This window comes from Sprattus sprattus (genome assembly GCF_963457725.1).
Source record: "Sprattus sprattus genome assembly, chromosome: 6".
NCBI lineage: Eukaryota > Metazoa > Chordata > Actinopteri > Clupeiformes > Clupeidae > Sprattus > Sprattus sprattus.
In genome coordinates this window covers 30,169,601-30,186,174 of record NC_137925.1, presented here as the reverse complement: position 1 = coordinate 30,186,174, position 16,574 = coordinate 30,169,601, and the positions used below count along the sequence as shown (strand labels likewise).

The 16,574-nt window shown below is 45.1% G+C and overlaps 1 protein-coding gene across 8 annotated transcripts in view; it reads right to left on the bottom strand.

Annotated features, from left to right (window-relative positions):
• The window catches only part of LOC308366888 (ankyrin repeat and KH domain-containing protein 1-like), a 53,989-nt gene that overhangs the window by 19,047 nt on the left and 18,368 nt on the right, over positions 1-16,574 (bottom strand). For 4 of the 8 annotated variants that reach the window (XM_080840669.1, XM_080840670.1, XM_080840672.1 and 1 more), the window contains exons 3-13: positions 15,571-15,727; positions 14,951-15,113; positions 14,382-14,529; positions 4,941-5,174; positions 4,679-4,773; positions 3,800-4,037; positions 1,339-1,530; positions 1,107-1,216; positions 727-814; positions 450-577; positions 43-186 (exon numbers count right to left, since the gene is read on the bottom strand). In XM_080840669.1, coding sequence (XP_080696795.1) covers positions 43-186; positions 450-577; positions 727-814; positions 1,107-1,216; positions 1,339-1,530; positions 3,800-4,037; positions 4,679-4,773; positions 4,941-5,174; positions 14,382-14,529; positions 14,951-15,113; positions 15,571-15,727 — 1,697 coding nt within the window. The remainder of the gene's footprint in view (positions 1-42; positions 187-449; positions 578-726; positions 815-1,106; positions 1,217-1,338; positions 1,531-3,799; positions 4,038-4,678; positions 4,774-4,940; positions 5,175-14,381; positions 14,530-14,950; positions 15,114-15,570; positions 15,728-16,574) is intronic. The other 4 variants (XM_080840671.1, XM_080840676.1, XM_080840673.1 and 1 more) reach the window with 3 other exon arrangements.

Genomic DNA, 16,574 nt, shown 5'->3' with positions numbered 1-16,574 from the left:
CAGTGTTGTTGCTAATCAAGCTCAACTTGTCACTGTTCTCACCTGAGAGGGGTCTTGGGAGGGGGGCGTGAGCTGGGACAGGTCCGGAGCGGGTACTGACAGGAGGTTGTTTGGGTAGTCTAGCAGGTAGGACACCACGTTAGTGTGGCCCCCTTTAGCAGCTTCGATCAGCATGCTGGACCCATCCTGTTGGAAAAGAGCATCATTGTCATGAGGAATTCAGACTTTACATTAGATAAAAAAGAATCTTTAAAAAGCCCTTACAACTAGAAGATTCTCAAATGCCACTATCTGATTTAATGATTAGGTATTCTGACCAACAGTCGTCAGATATTGCATTTTGTAGCATTTACTTATTATTAACACCTTTATTTATAACAAAAGACCCTTGTACTCTGGTAGCAGATGGCCTGAAAGACATGAGTGGTTTGACCAGCAGGGGGACTCACCTTCAGCCTGTGGGTGGGGTCAGCCCCATGCGCTAGCAGCAGCTCCACCACGGCAAGATGGCCACCAGCACAGGCCAGAGACACCACTGTGTGATCGTTATTGGCTGTTGACCTGTTCACATTCGCCCCTGGGGAAAAGAGAGGGAAGGTTACATGCACTGTGCTTTTAGCAGGACCAGGTCAGCAAGATGTATGCATTACAAACAAACTATTTACTAATTGAATGAGTTTGTGTTAGTGAGCTAAAGCTGTTCTCTAGGCCCGGGAGTCAACATACCCTTGCTGATGAGGAACTGCACAGTGCACAGGTGACCGGCCCTTGCCGCCTTCATCAAAGGAGTCCTTCCACCCTCTGACTCATGCTCCTAAAACACACACACACACACACACACACACACACACACACAAGAAATCTTTAAAGAAAGTGTATATATCCAATCAGATGAAGTGAGTGATGACAGGAGAGTGTGAGCACAAGTCCCGCAAAAGAGGTAGAACGAGGCAGAGTAATGAGACCAGAGTGTCTGTCTGGCTGTCTGGCAGAGAAACTGAGAGACAGAACAGCAGACACTGGATAATGGACCATGAGGCCTTGATAAAGGTGAGTTAAAACATGAAAGGCTAGAGTTGCGCATGCATGAGGGTGTGAGCACGAACCAGGTCTGCTCCAGCCTGCAGCAGCACATCGGCCACATCTGTGTGTCCGTTCTCACAGGCGTACGTTAGTGCAGTGTCCCCCGTGGCTGTGGTGGCATGGACATTGGCACCTATAAGATGGAGGCACAGATCAACACACCATACTCCACAGCAGTCAAAGGCCACATTCACCGGGTTTAGACTGACTGTTTTGGGTTTTTGAAAAAGACAGCTGAATTGAGCGTGTACTCACCGGCAGCAAGCAGGTATTTGACCAGCTCCAGGTGCCCTTCCTGTGCAGCCTCCATCAGTGGGGTTGAGCAGCCCAGCTCGATGTCTGCCCCAGCCTTGATGAGGAAATCAGCCACCTCTAGGAAGCCACCACAGCAGGCCAAGGTCAACGCCGTCTCCTGGGTCTCCTCCGTCTGGGCATTAATGTTGGCACCTGATACAAGAACACAGAAGCAATGAAGAACAATAAACATGTGAACCAATCCCAAATATGTGAACCAATCCCAAACATGTGAACCAATCCCAAACATGTGAACCAATCCCAAACTTGGGAACCTTTTACCTTTACAATTAGTCATTTAGCAGACGCTTTTATCCAAAGCACTTACAAGGAAATTGCATGTAAACATCAGGAGCAGTTAGGGGTTCAGTGTCTTGCTCAAGGACACTTAGGCCCTTTCCCATTTCTAATCTCCATCCCTACCCCTACCCCTTGGCCCTCGCCTTTTTAAACGGAGCAATAACGTAGGTGTAGGCGTCGGGCTTGAAACGCTAGCCCTACGAATTGGGATATCCATTCAACAATTACGTACGTCATCAGTACACTGCGTCAGCTGTTTCATAACCGGAGAGCGACAGCTGTCACTCGACAGACATAAACAAACATGGAGCCTGCAGCTGTTGTGGCCGCACTGTCCTGGGCCATTGGGATTGATCAAAGACTGTAGAAAATACTTACATTTGTGTGATGCTTTTCCTGCTGTTTCCGACATTTTTAACATGTTTAATGGCAGCTACCAGACTCAACTTATTGCCGCCATCTACAGGATTGGGGTGTGAATGATCACGGGTTCGCAATGCATTGGGGGAAATCGGTCTCACCCCTCCGTTTCAAGTGTGCCCTCGGATAATCTCCGTTTGGAGGGGTGGAAAGCCCTTCCCCCACCCCTACCTTTCTGTCTTAACGTGAATTTAGGGTTAGTAGGGTTAAGCCACATCTGATTTGCAGTTAAATGCACTGACTAAGGGGTGTAACCTTCTATTCAATAGGCCTTGGAGACAAGAGACATTGAATTATTGACTATGGCATATCATTATAAACTCTAAATCTTGTACGTTGTGGCAGAGGGCAAAGTATTTTCACTGAGGTCCGTTGTTATGTCGTGTTTGACCATGTCTATCACACTGAGTTGATTTGCACACAAAAAAGCTAGTAGCTTGGCCAACAACAACTGTACTGCTGCTTACATCCTGATCCGAGGTAGACTTGGAAGAGCAACAGGGGTTGCCGTCGCCGGTAGGTGCATCCTCGATTGTAGGCCTTCTACTAGAAGTCGCAGTTGGTGTCTCTCTGGACCGGGTATTAACTCTTTTTAACCATTTATACATTTTTGTGCAGTAACAGGAATCAGCGAGTGGAATTCTTACGAGGGAGCTAACTATTGTGCCTACGTAACCTACCTATTTTTGGTATTGTAATTATTTCACTGAACACTTGAGTGTATACATGAGGCTAATCAGACTATTTAAGATGTCATGTCTATTTATAGGTCAGTTTGAAAATGTAATGAGCTGTTTGAGTACATTATCAAAACAGTTTCAGTAAGATTTGTTCAATATACTCAAGGCAGGAAACCTTTTTTAACCAAGTAGTCCAACATTACTACATGTTTAACTTTATTTATAACTGAGGTCACTCTTGAGACTGTTGATCACAGTAACCAAAGATGTCAGCCACCAGGGAGGCTGGGAAGAATGTGCAATGCTGTGAAATGTTATCCAATTTCAGGTGTGTTGCATCTGGCATCCCCCAGGTCCAGTGTCGGGTCCAATTTTATTTTCTGGCCACTGAGCAATGTTGTCATGAGAATGTCATTTTCAGTTTTATTCTGGAAACAAAAATGTTAAAAGCACCTCTCGGGCCAGCCCAAGTGGTGCCAAAAACCAACAAAACAAAAAAAAAAATGCACATTTCATCTCTTTTTGGCTCCAGATAGGGGCAGAAAGTGTCTAAATGTTCTTGTTGATTTTAAAGAGTTAACTACAGCCGGCTCAGCTACCACTGACAATTCGTCCGTGATTTCATACGAGCTACACATTCTCTCTGGTCTACTACCTCTAATTTACTGGCTACACCCCACAATAGGTTACAACCGACAGTTGCTTGCAAGGTCCTAAATTGTGTAATAATCTGTCTGTATATCTGCAGACATATATTATCATCATTTTTAGGTTGTATATTTCTAATGCTACGATTATAACTCTTTACCTGATATTTTTAGTATAAGTTAAATCAATAAATCCTTGATACTCCTTAGTTGAAAGTCTGTCAAAGTAAAGAGGTTAACTTCCATCAACAACAATCACTACTTATCAAGGACTGTTATGGATTCAAGTGGAGACCATGTTGGGCTACATCGGCAAGCAACTCTGTGTAGGTGGATGTCTTAAGCGCTTCAGGACTGAGAGTGAGTGTAGCTCACCTTGTGCCAGCAGCAGCGCTACCATCTCCTCGTGCCCCTCTCGAGCAGCCTCCATGAGAGGGGTGTAGCCCTCATCGTTGACCTCCTCAAGGTTGGCCCCACGCTCAATCAGCAGGGCGGCCAACTCCACGTGGCCCCCGCATGCTGCCAGCGTCAGTGGAGACTCGAAGGAGTCAGCGGGCATGTTGACCTGCGCCCCGCTGTCCAACAGCAGGCGGGCCACCTCCACGTGCCCATCCTGGGACAGCATAGGGAGAGCACAGGAGGCAGAACAATAAGCATCTCGACAATGACACAGGCTCAAATACATCCTGGGACAGCATAGGGAGAGCACAGGAGGCAGAACAATAAGCATCTCGACAATGACACAGGCTCAAATACATCCTGGGACAGCATAGGGAGAGCACAGGAGGCAGAACAATAAGCATCTCGACAATGACACAGGCTCAAATACATCCTGGGACAGCATAGGGGGAGCACAGGAGGCAGATAATAAGCATCTCCACAATGACACAGGCTCAAATACACTTAGCAAGGCCTTGACATACTATTGACATGCATCTTTTTCAACCTATAATACCCCTTCTTTACACATTAAATATACTATTTCATCCGTTCTTAATCAGCTATCCACAAATAACTTACAATGACCAACTGTACATGATTATCCTGATTATACAGAGTTCTATAGAAACCACTTTAATGGCAAGCAGCAGGGCACAGCTTCTAGGGAAGACTGAGTAAAAGCTTTCTGGAATAAGATCAGTCATAAGAGCAACATCAGCAGCAGTGATGTGGTCCTCTGAGTAAAAGCTGTGTGGAATAAGAGCAGTCATCCACATGAGCAGCAGTGCCCCGGTCCCCTGAGTAGAAGCTCACCATGCAGGCCTCCATCAGTGCTGTGTGCATCTCATCTGTCTTGTGCTCCTGGTCCGCCCCAGCCTCCAGCAAGAAGCGCACCATGTCAAGATGGCCTACCAGACGCAGAAATACAGACAGCAGAAACATCAATACCATGCTAGCTAGGTCAAGATAATGCCGCTCACCATTACGGCACTAATAATAAAGTCAGTCACGATTTGTTGTGTGAGGAATTTATTCAAAAGCGGTCATACATGTGCAAGAGGCTGTGCACTTTTACCTTTATAGCAAGCCAGCGTGAGGGCGCTCTCCTTGAACTCGTTGGAGTGCGTATTAATACCAGCCCCGTACTCAAGCAGCACGCGGGCCACCTCTACGTGCCCTGCGCTGGCAGCCTCCATCAGTGGGGTGTGGCCGTTCTCGTTGTGGTCCTCGATGTTAGCACCTTCCTTCAGCAGCACCTTCACAACATCAACAAAGCCGCCTGCACTGGCATACGTCAGGGCCGTGTTGCCTGTCGAAGTGAGGGGGAACATATTAAGGTCGGACAGAGCAGAGGTTCCAGATCTTAAATTGCCAGACTTATTACCACCTTCAGCTTCCTAATTCAGCAAGCCTCACAACCAGACCAAGACAAACAATGAATTAATAGATTTCGAAATGCAACCAAATGTTTAGCCGCCAGTTACATTAACTTCAGTGACAATGGGGTCAGATGTTTCACACAAAACCTTTAAGTTCATATGGATAATAGTTTGACAGAACCACTTCTGTGGGTTAAATAAGTTCAAAGTTCCAAACATTGGGCCTCATTCTCAAACGCAGTTCAGATTTCTTCTGAACTCCACTTACAATGGGCCTCATTCTCGACAGCAGTTGATAAGACTTTAAGAGGGACTTTTTCTGAACTCCACTTCGGTGGATTTAGGAAAACATTTGCCATTCTCGATTTCTCATCTGGGATTTCTTCTGAACTTCAGAAGACTTTCAGAACGCGAAATAGCAGTCGTAACTCTGCCGGAATCTTAAAAAACTGGGTTAATGGCTGGATTTGTGAGAAACCGTTGGTGATTGCGTTCACGTCAACTCTACAGACATCCTCGGAATAAAATAATTATAAATACGAGAATATTTGTATCCTCAACAATTACGTTTCACATTTATAGTCATGATTCTACGAGGCATCGTGATGTCATTAAATAAATAAAAGGACTACACCAAGATGCTAATCCAGACTATGCTCATTTGTAGAACCACGTTGGTGGACTGAACTGCCTAGCTAGCATAACGTCACATAACGTCCTGCAGTACCTGCACCGGTTAAAGCGGAGTTAAATCTGCGTTATTTGCTCGCTTTCCGCTTAGACATGACTCGCCTTACGAGGTGCTTTCGTGCGGATTCGGGAGATTCCGACAGCACACGTTTCTAGGTTGCGTGCCCTAATAAGGAGCTGGCGGTGCGTGTATGTATGCAAATCCACTTTCATGAGAACGTGCATCAATTAAAGAAACTAATCTGGGGGAACACAGCTGAGAAGACTTCGGCTGCTTATGAACGCATTTTCAAGCATGCAGGAATGCGGCGGAAGTGTTTCCCTTACGTTGTTTTTATGAAGTCGTGTAAGACTCATTTCAGAAGAATTTCAGAAAAAGATCGAGAATGAGGCACCATGTTTTTTGGTTTTCATGAAAGTTCTCAACGTGGAATTACGTTTGACATTTATAGTCATGATTCTCGGGGGCATCCTTAAATGAATAAAAGCACTACACGAACAATGCAAATGTAAGTGAATGAATAAATAAATAAATAAATAAGCACTAAACTCGCGTGGATACAGCCATAGTGAAATAGAATGGACATTCTGCAACAGTACCTCCACCTCTGCATCAGTGAAGAAAGGTCTGCGTTTACTCGACTGATACTCGCTTTCCGCTTTGACATGACTTGCTTTCGGGGTTGCTTTCGTGTGGATTCGGTCGACTGCACACGTCACTACGGTTGCGTACCCTTATAATGATAATGAGCTGGCGGGGCGTGTATGTATGCAAATTCAGGTGCATGCTTTCAATTTAAAAAACCTTGTTCAGGGGAGCATAGCTGAGGACACTTCGGTTGCGTAAGAACACATTTGCAGGCGTTCATGAATAGCGGTGTCACGATACCAATAATTCAGTAGTCGGTACCAATACCAGTAAAATAACACGATTCTCGATACCAATTTTGATACCACGGTAAAAAAAAAATGGATTTTTCAAGATTCCATGCACTTGAACTTGAAACATGAACTTCTTTATTAAAATATGTAAATAGCAAAATGTCATACGACATATAAAACATGTACAATATTGTTGTAATGTTTAAGATAGTAGTTCTCTTTTGTACCACCAGGCGGGGCTCTACTATAAAGTGACACTGGCATTATGCATTTCTTGGGTTCTGTGAATGCACGAGTAAAAGACCTGTGGATGCTCTGTATGGCGACACTTCTACATAAAGCTACGTTGATACATCGTTCTCCGTTGTCCGTGTCTTTGGTCAGGTTACTACATTTTTGGCGACGAGGTAAATTGGAAGAGTTTTTTTTACATTCCGTTTTTGTTTGAAAAAAAAAGAAAAGAAAAAAAAAGTGTGCAAGCTAGCCTGCGTTATCTTCATGAGTGAAGCCAGTGAAGAGGTTCGGGAAGACGGGAATCAACAGATTGCGGTAGGAGAGCCTCGCGTTCAGATGGCTACGTTTGGAACGATTGGGGAATTCGTCGAGGGGAACGAAGACTGGACGGAGTATGAGGAAAGGCTGGGACACTTTTTCGCGGCTAATGGAGTAACAGAGGAGCCTAAACAGCGCTCCATTCTCCTGAGTGTGTGTGGAGCAAGGACTTACAGACTGATAAGGAACTTAACCACACCGAGGAAACCGGGGGAAGTTCCATATGCGGAGCTAGTCAGGCTCGTTGGGAACCACCACAATCCAAGGCCATCGGAAATTGTCCAGCGCTTCAAATTCCACAACCAGTTCAGGAAGTCAGGTCAGTCTGTAGCTAACTTTGTGGCAGAATTGCGGCAGCTTTCAGAGCATTGTGAGTTTGGGGCATACTTAGATGACATGCTCCGTGACAGATTAGTGTGTGGAATAAATAATGACTCCATTCAGCGCCGTTTACTGGCGGAAACGCCACCATTGACTTTTAAAAAGGCACTAGAAATGTCGCAAGGAATGGAAATGGCGGCAAGTAATGTCAAAGACATCCAAAGTTGTCAGATAGGAGCGCCATCACAGGCTGTACACCATGTAAAGAGAGAGGCTGTAAAACCAGCAAGGAGAGTGGAATGTTTTAGGTGTGGAGGGGCTCACTATGCAAATGATTGTAAATTTCTTGAAGCAGTGTGTCATACCTGTAATAAAAAGGGGCACTTAGCTAAAAAGTGCAGGAGTGTGGAAAATAGGGGAAAGAATGAAAAATGGAAAGCCCAGCAGAATCAAGCCCCCACACATTATCTTGAGGGAGATGAAGGAGAGGCAGCTTGTGCTTTCAACATGTTCGCTGTGGATACCAATGAGGAACCGTCTATGCCCTATTATGCAACCGTGACTGTTGAAGGAAAGGACATAATGTTTGAAATTGATTCTGGGGCTACAGCATCGGTCATAAGCGAGGAGACCTACAAGAGGACATGGGGAAACAAGCCACCTCCTATTAAGCCATCAACGCTCAGACTGAGGACATATACAGGTCAGGCTATACCTCATTTGGGGGTGTTAGATGTGAGCATTTCAGTTGGAGGTCAGAGGGCTCAAGGCAGATTTGTAATAGCCAAGGGTGGGGGACCTAGTTTATTGGGTCGCGACTGGCTTCGCAAAATCAAGCTGGATTGGCATGAGATTAAGTATGCTCATACTACAGAGGACATTCTGCAGCGCTACAGTGATGTGTTCAGAGAGGAACTGGGCACACTTAAGGGCGTGACTGTGAAGCTTCATGTTGACCCAGATGCAGCGCCCCGTTTCTTTAAGCCCAGAGTGGTGCCCTATGCAATGAAAAGCAAAGTAGAGGAAGAGCTGGAACGTCTGCAGGGGATGGGCATTGTGGAGCCTGTCCAGTTTTCAAGGTGGGCAGCGCCCATTGTTCCTGTTTTGAAAGCAGATGGAACCGCAAGGATTTGTGGAGACTACAAGCTGACCGTGAATCAAGTCTCAAAGCTAACAGAGTATCCGTTGCCACGGGTGGACGACCTGTTTGCAACTCTGGCTGGAGGTAAGCTGTTCACCAAGCTGGATATGAGCCATGCTTACCAGCAGCTACTTCTGGATGAGGAGTCGAAACAGTACGTCACCATAAATACCCACAAAGGATTGTTCAAGTACAACCGCCTGGTGTTCGGAGTGGCATCCAGCCCGGCCATTTTCCAAAGGACAATGGACACACTATTGCAAGGGATTCCACATGTAGCCGTGTACCTGGATGACATCTTAATTACAGGGGCCACTGAGGCTAAGCACTTTGAAAATTTAGAGCAGGTGCTCAAGAGACTCTCAGATGCTGGGCTGCGCCTGAGAAGGGAAAAATGTGTGTTTATGGCAGAACGGGTGACTTACCTGGGACATACCATCACCGCAGAGGGGCTCCGTCCAGTGGAAGACAAAGTAAGGGCTATCAAGGAAGCTCCAAGCCCTAAGAACGTCACAGAACTCCGCTCATTCCTGGGTATGGTGAATTACTATGGGAAATTCCTGCAGGATTTATCGAAGGTGTTAGCCCCACTCTATAAGCTGCTGCACAATGACACCAAGTGGCAGTGGTGTGTAGAGCAGGAGCAAGCATTTAAAGAGGTAAAAGAACTCCTTCATTCAGCAAAACTGCTAGTGCATTATGATCCAGAAAAAGTTATTGTGCTTTCGTGTGATGCCTCGCCCTATGGAGTGGGGGCAGTCCTCTCCCATGTCATGAAAAATGGATCAGAGAAGCCTGTTGGTTTTGCATCCAGAACATTAACGGCTGCAGAGAAGGGTTACTCACAGCTGGACAAAGAGGGTCTAGCCATTGTTTTTGCCGTAAAGAGGTTCCATCAGTACTTGTATGGCCGGGTTTTCAAGATCTATACCGACCATAAGCCATTGATGAGCCTGTTCAGTGAAACACGCGGCATTCCGCCGCTAGCGTCAGCAAGAATCCAACGCTGGGCACTTATCTTGTCAGCCTACCAATACAGCATTGTGTACAGAGCAGGGAAGGACAATGCCAATGCGGATGCGTTGAGTCGCCTGCCATTGCCTGAGACACCGCTCTCAACATATGTGCCTCCAGAGACTGTTTTTTCGTTAGAGAAGTTGTCACAGACACCTGTAAAAGCAGCCCAGGTCAAGCAGTGGACAGAGAGAGACCCAGTGCTGGCCAAAGTAAAGAGTTACCTGCTGCAGGGTTGGCCCAGTGTGGTTGACAGTGAGGACCTGCAACCTTATTCCAAACGCAAGACTGAACTCAGCCTACAGGATGGGTGCATTTTCTGGGGTGCAAGGGTAGTCGTCCCTCCCCCAGGTCGCTCACAGATTGTGGAGGAGATACATGAGGCCCATCCGGGGGTATCACGAATGAAGAGCCTGGCAAGGTCTTATGTCTGGTGGCCAAAGATGGATTTAGACCTGGAGAACAAGGTGAAGTCCTGCACACAGTGTCAGTTAAATCAGCACCTGTCACCACCAGCCCCTTTGCATCCCTGGGTGTGGCCAGACCACCCCTGGTCTAGACTGCATCTGGATTTTGCTGGCCCGTTCATGGGGGAGATGTTTCTCATCATGGTGGATGCCCACTCCAAGTGGATAGAAGCGCACATCATGAGCAACATAACAGCCCCCAAAACCATAGACAAGCTCAGACACATATTCGCAGTTCATGGGCTGCCTGATACGGTGGTCACAGATAATGGTCCAACGTTCACCAGTGAGCTGTTTGGTGAGTTCATGGAACAGAATGGAATTCGCCATGTTCGCACAGCTCCTTTCCACCCAGCCTCGAATGGATTGGCGGAGCGAGCTGTCCAGACGGTGAAGGAGGGTTTGAAGAGAATGAAAGGTGAGTCTCTAAGCACCAGACTTTCACGTTTCCTGTTTAAATACCGTCTTACCCCACAGACCACTACGGGACGTGCTCCCGCAGAGATGTTGATGGGGCGTAGGCCCAAGTCAAAGTTGGACCTGTTGCGTCCAGACATGAAGGCCACGGTGATGAGGAAGCAGGAAAAGCAGAAGGAGGGACATGATCAACATGCACAAGAGAGACAGCTGAAACCAGGTGACGATGTCTATGTGAGAAACTTCAGTAACTCTAATGAGAAATGGCTACCTGGGGCTATCCTGGCGCAGAGAGGTCCTCTCTCATTTGTGGTTGAGCTAAAGGATGGACGAGTGTTCCGCAGACATCAAGATCACGTCCGCCTACGTCAGGACATCAGCCCAGAGTTCATCAGCACCTCAGAGTTTCCCATGGTGAGCCAAGCTACTGTGGGAGTGTCACCAGGGGAAGAGTCTGCACCCTTTGGAGAGGAAGGTCAGTTGACTATGGACTCACAGACACCTCCTGTGACCTCGCCACCTGAACCTCCCCAAACACCTACTCCAACATTGCCAGCTACAGACCCGGAGATAGTGCGCAGGTCACAGCGTGCTCGAAAACCACCAGACAGACTGATTTATAGTTAATGACTGTATGTGCTGAATTGATTTGCTTGTGCTAGTTGTAAGTGTATATGCCTAAAATAATTGTTGTTAAAGTTAAGGGGTAAAAGACAATGACACTAACTTAGCTTAAATGAACAAGTTGATTGGTATTCAGAGAATGTTGGAATTTAGTGGGGGAGGAGTGTTGTAATGTTTAAGATAGTAGTTCTCTTTTGTACCACCAGGCGGGGCTCTACTATAAAGTGACACTGGCATTATGCATTTCTTGGGTTCTGTGAATGCACGAGTAAAAGACCTGTGGATGCTCTGTATGGCGACACTTCTACATAAAGCTACGTTGATACATCGTTCTCCGTTGTCCGTGTCTTTGGTCAGGTTACTACAAATATAGAATAGCACAACATAATAAAGTGCAATTAATGGTTAAAGTGCAGCATCTAGTGACCCAGACACTTTCCAGACTTCCAGGCATCTTTTCAAAAGGTACTGTGCAAAAACAACAACAGTGCAAAACAAAACCGTCAATATAACAGTGCAGCCATTCAGCTAACGAGATGAACATGAGTTTTGAGCTTCTTAAAGGACGTATTTAATACAAAATAAATCGAAATGTTCAGTGTGGTCGCTGCAAAATTCCAGCTGTCACTCGCAAATCGTTATAGGCTGCATTGAGTCTATGGCATCGAAAAAAAATAATAAATTGGGTAATCGTGTTTTATCAAACCAATTGCATATTTATGTGTAACTATATTAAACTAGGACATTCTGTGAATTTCCCTAGTTTAGTCATGATACTTTCTCTTTCTCCCTTCTAACCAAGGTAGGCTATAGGCTAACGTTAAAACTACATAGCTAACCTAAACTACGTACATAACATAAGCAATTGTAACACACATGCTCATCATTTTAAACATCATGTAACGTGTATTTCAGTATGACAGATTTAAAAAACTGAAAAACTGCATTATTTGGATGCTGTTAATATGAATCAGAACTATCCTTGATTTCTTTAAACAAATACAGATGACTGTCTTTCAGGGGCTTTGCTTAATTGAAATTACTACCTCCCTTGGTCTGAAGAACACGGTAGCATCGTTTGCATAATGTTGTAGAGTGACCAGACTCCCTGTTTTACCCGAACATGTCCTCTTTTCGAGACCTAAAAAATGCGTCCGGCAGGGATTCCAAAAGCATCCGGGATTTAGCCTTGTCGGATATCTGTGTTTCTCTGGGTGTTTCACAAACTAATATTACGTCTTTTGGAAAGGGTACTGTATTTCCCTTACATTCCACCTTTTTGCGCATGCTCTCATTGGTCGACCGCCTTCCCGGTGTTGCCAGATATGATTATTATCCTCCAAAATGAGCCTGATACGATACGCCATTTCCAGTTTGGCAACACTTCACACCTGGCCGCCTCCACTAGTTTCATCGTTTACAATAGTAAATGGCAGATCTGCGTGTGAAAAACATGTCAAAACTTCGACTGGAACACCGAAGCGTATACTGCCCCTGTCAGTTCCAGAAGAAGCACAGCACCGATTCTAACAGCTGGCACCGGCGCTCACGGTACTCACGGTGCTTCAAAAAAATGGGTATCGTCTGTGTTTTGTTATTTTAGTACCGAAAGGTATCGTAAGTATCGGTTCTCGTGACATCCCTATTCATGAATCAGGCGGGGGTCTTTTATCACGTCTTCCAAAGTCCGTAAGAAAACATTTCAGAAGAAACTTCAGAAAATATTTAAGAATGAAGCCCATTGTTTATAATAACATATCTGAATGTGTTAGAATCTGAACTGATATTTGCTATTGTTGAGGTCACCGGGTTGGTTATGGCCATAACCAAATACAAGATGAGCTTGATCTTGGTTGCAGACAACAATGTGCTGAAAACGAAATACTGTTGGCTGCTAATATTAGCCTGATTGTGTTGAAATTAAAGCTTTAAGGTGAACTAATCAGGTTAGCCCTGTCTCTATACTCTCTTCACACCCATTCACTTGAGAAAAAGGGCAAAAATCTGAAATAAGCAATGCATATCTGACACAACACATAAAAAAAAAAAAAAAATGTAATGCAAGATAGGAATGCAAGCTACATTTTGTTTATTTAACTTACATGTTTTGATGTTTTTTATATTTCTGGTTGTCTTACGAACAATATGCTGTTGTTGTTACAGCCCCCTGTGCCCCTGCAGACATTGCAGTGGCCATGCATGGCCTGCAGACATCAGTGGGGACGACGTTACGCCCACAACGGGTTGATTGCCTGTTTATCCACACCTGGGGAGGCGTGCGAGATAAAGGATCACTGGAAACCTGTCTCTCTCGGCTCTCAGGATACCGACGTTTGAACCCCCTAGACATGTTGCTTTTGCTTTAAGATTGTAGTGGACTGAATAAACACGCCTGCTTTTGTAATAAACCTTTTCGTTGTCTGCCTCTTATGTTGCGGCTGGCCGTAACATAATAATTGGGACCTTGTCCGGGATACAGTAAACAGAGCAAACTCCTTTACTTAAGAGTTCTCCAGCTGTGTACTTCCTTCGAAGTACTGTTTTTTGTGTTTGTTATTTTTCGCTGTAATCCCGGGTGGGGGTACGCTTCCTGGTTTGGAAGTTTGACTGCGTCTATGGTTTGATGAATTCCCGAGAGTCCGCGTTTAAAGTTTGCCTCGAGCCTGGTAAGCCGTTGAAGACTAGCAAGGCGAAGTTAGGTTGTATTCAACTAGGTAAGGAGGGGAGTAGCTCAACGCCCAAAGAACAAACTTATCTTAAAATCTACAATCTTAATTTTGTGTGAACTTCTGACCCAATTTTTACTCCATAAGGGACCAGCTTGCTTTGAAAGAGATGAAACTGCGTGTCCTCTCAGTCAGCTGTATATGTCTTTGGACAAAACTGCCATTCCAAATACTTTCTTGACTTTTCTTTCTTACACCTCATTGGTTGCTTTGAAACCCATTCTTTGAAACCCGTTAACATTTATACAAGCATTATAATAAATGAGCAGAAGAAACGCTATTGTGCGCCCTCTAGATGTGTACCTGTAGATGACTGAGCGTTGACGTCGGCTCCATGAACCAGTAGTAGTTTGACTATGTCCACATAGCCGCCGCTCGCCGCTGCCATCAGAGGGGTAATGTCACCTTTAATGCCCCGGTCTTCTACGTTGGCATGCATGGCCAAGAGCACCTGTGGGCAGAGCAGACAGAGATCTGAAGAGCAGTAACAAGACAAGTACACAACACAATGAAGACAACAGCAGCAGCAGCAGAAGAAGAAAATGGTGGATCGGATTAAAGATGGAACAAGTTCAAAGGATTATTTCTGATGATGTTTGGTAATTATGAACTTAACACATGTTTACATTAACTGTGGGCTCATCTGAAACACTGGATTAACCAAGATATGAAAATCAGAACTACATTAAGGAAAAGCACATCTACAGCTCACATCCACTCATCCATAGTCCTTGCACAAAACCATAGTTGAGGCTCTGGAGCAGCGGTGGGTTTTGACTAAACTGCCCTCCAGGAAGAATTAAGACCTCCTTCATGACGCACATCCTTACCTCAAACATGCATACATACTCCTTCCACTCAAAATTCTGTACCTGTGCAAGTTCATAGTAGCCAGCCGAGCAGGCCAGACAGAGCAGGCTCTCGCCCTCCTCCGTGTGTTCGTTGACGCTGCGCCCCTCGTCCAGGAGCTTGCGCACGGCGTTGACGTCCCCGTCCGAGCACGCCTCGGCTAAACTCCGGCTGAAAACAACCAGACTGCTACAATTACTGCCTCAGTGATGTGACACAACACAAACACACAATGGTCACCTATATGTGCCTATATAGCATAATGAGCCAACAAACCCCTACCGTTGGAAATTCAGACTTAAATGGTTCGATATATCAAAGACGTAACGAGCTAAATGTATTTCAAATGAAAATAAACCACATTAGTGCAATTTAATTAAATCATACGGAAACTTGAGGTTTATCTGGTTCCAAAGTGTCTTTGTTGAAGTGAGCTTGAGCATAGTATTGCTAAAAAACTGCAATTGATCCCTTTATTATTGGAGACACATGAGGTTTCTCCACTGGGTACTTAACTACAAATGCTTCCGTCTCCTACTACACGAGAGATCATGTGCTTTTCCCATCTTAATGGTTTGTGGACATGGGGTGTACGGCTTATGTGTGACTGGGGTATTGAAGGCAGAGTGCAGGGGACCCATACTTGTCTGGCTGACCCGCGTTGAGTGTGTTCTCAGCCCGCATACGTGTTAGGGCGGCCGCAGCCTCGTCCAGCGCGCAGCTCACGGATGACGTCAGACGCCGCAACACCTCAGGATCTGCAAAGGCTTTACCATCCGCAGTCGAGAGTTTACCAATGCCTGCCGAGGACAGGGGTTCCACACACACATGCAGAGACACAAAGCACACAGGCAGAAGGGGCCAAGTCAGCATTCAAACCCAATCCAGGAGTTAGTGGCAGCCTTGAATTACACACACACACACACACACGTGTGCGTGCACACAAACTTCAAGAGTCAAACTTGTATTGACTGCTAGATTTTATGTCTAGAGCATGCAGATCCATATTAGCCACTTCAAAAGTGATCACATGTTATTCAAACAGAGACTGTACAGTTCCATATGAGAATGATGCTCCACATCATGTGGTCTGCCAATACAGGGAGATTGAAGGCTATGGAAATGTACAGTGAGAAGGCAATATTTTAGTGACAGTTTTTTGTTTGTATACGTTGGTTAACCTGTTAAATATTGAATTGAGGATTTTTCCCACACATTATCTCACAGACTTAAAATCATGTCTGTGCATTCAATACAAATGTCAAACAATAGGCTCAACAAAGGTCTCCCATAAATCTTGAAACATACATTTTATAAAAGGACAACCTTAACTATGGGTTAAGGGTGACCCATCGATCACACATTCCATCTTCAAGTGATCAGAGAAAAGGAATGATCCTAATACATTGAGTAAAGGGCTGGGCGATATGACGATATATATCGTGAGGACGATAGAAACGTGTATATCGTGACCTTTCTCCTCTATCTTTTCTATCGTGATAAACTTTTTTTTTCATTACTACAGCTAATATACATTTTAATATAATTTCACATCCTAATATAACATTTTGCTTTTCTTACTGTGCAAACTCTAAGTTTATATAACTGTAAAAAAAGAATATTAAGATAATTTTTAGAGAACGTGGT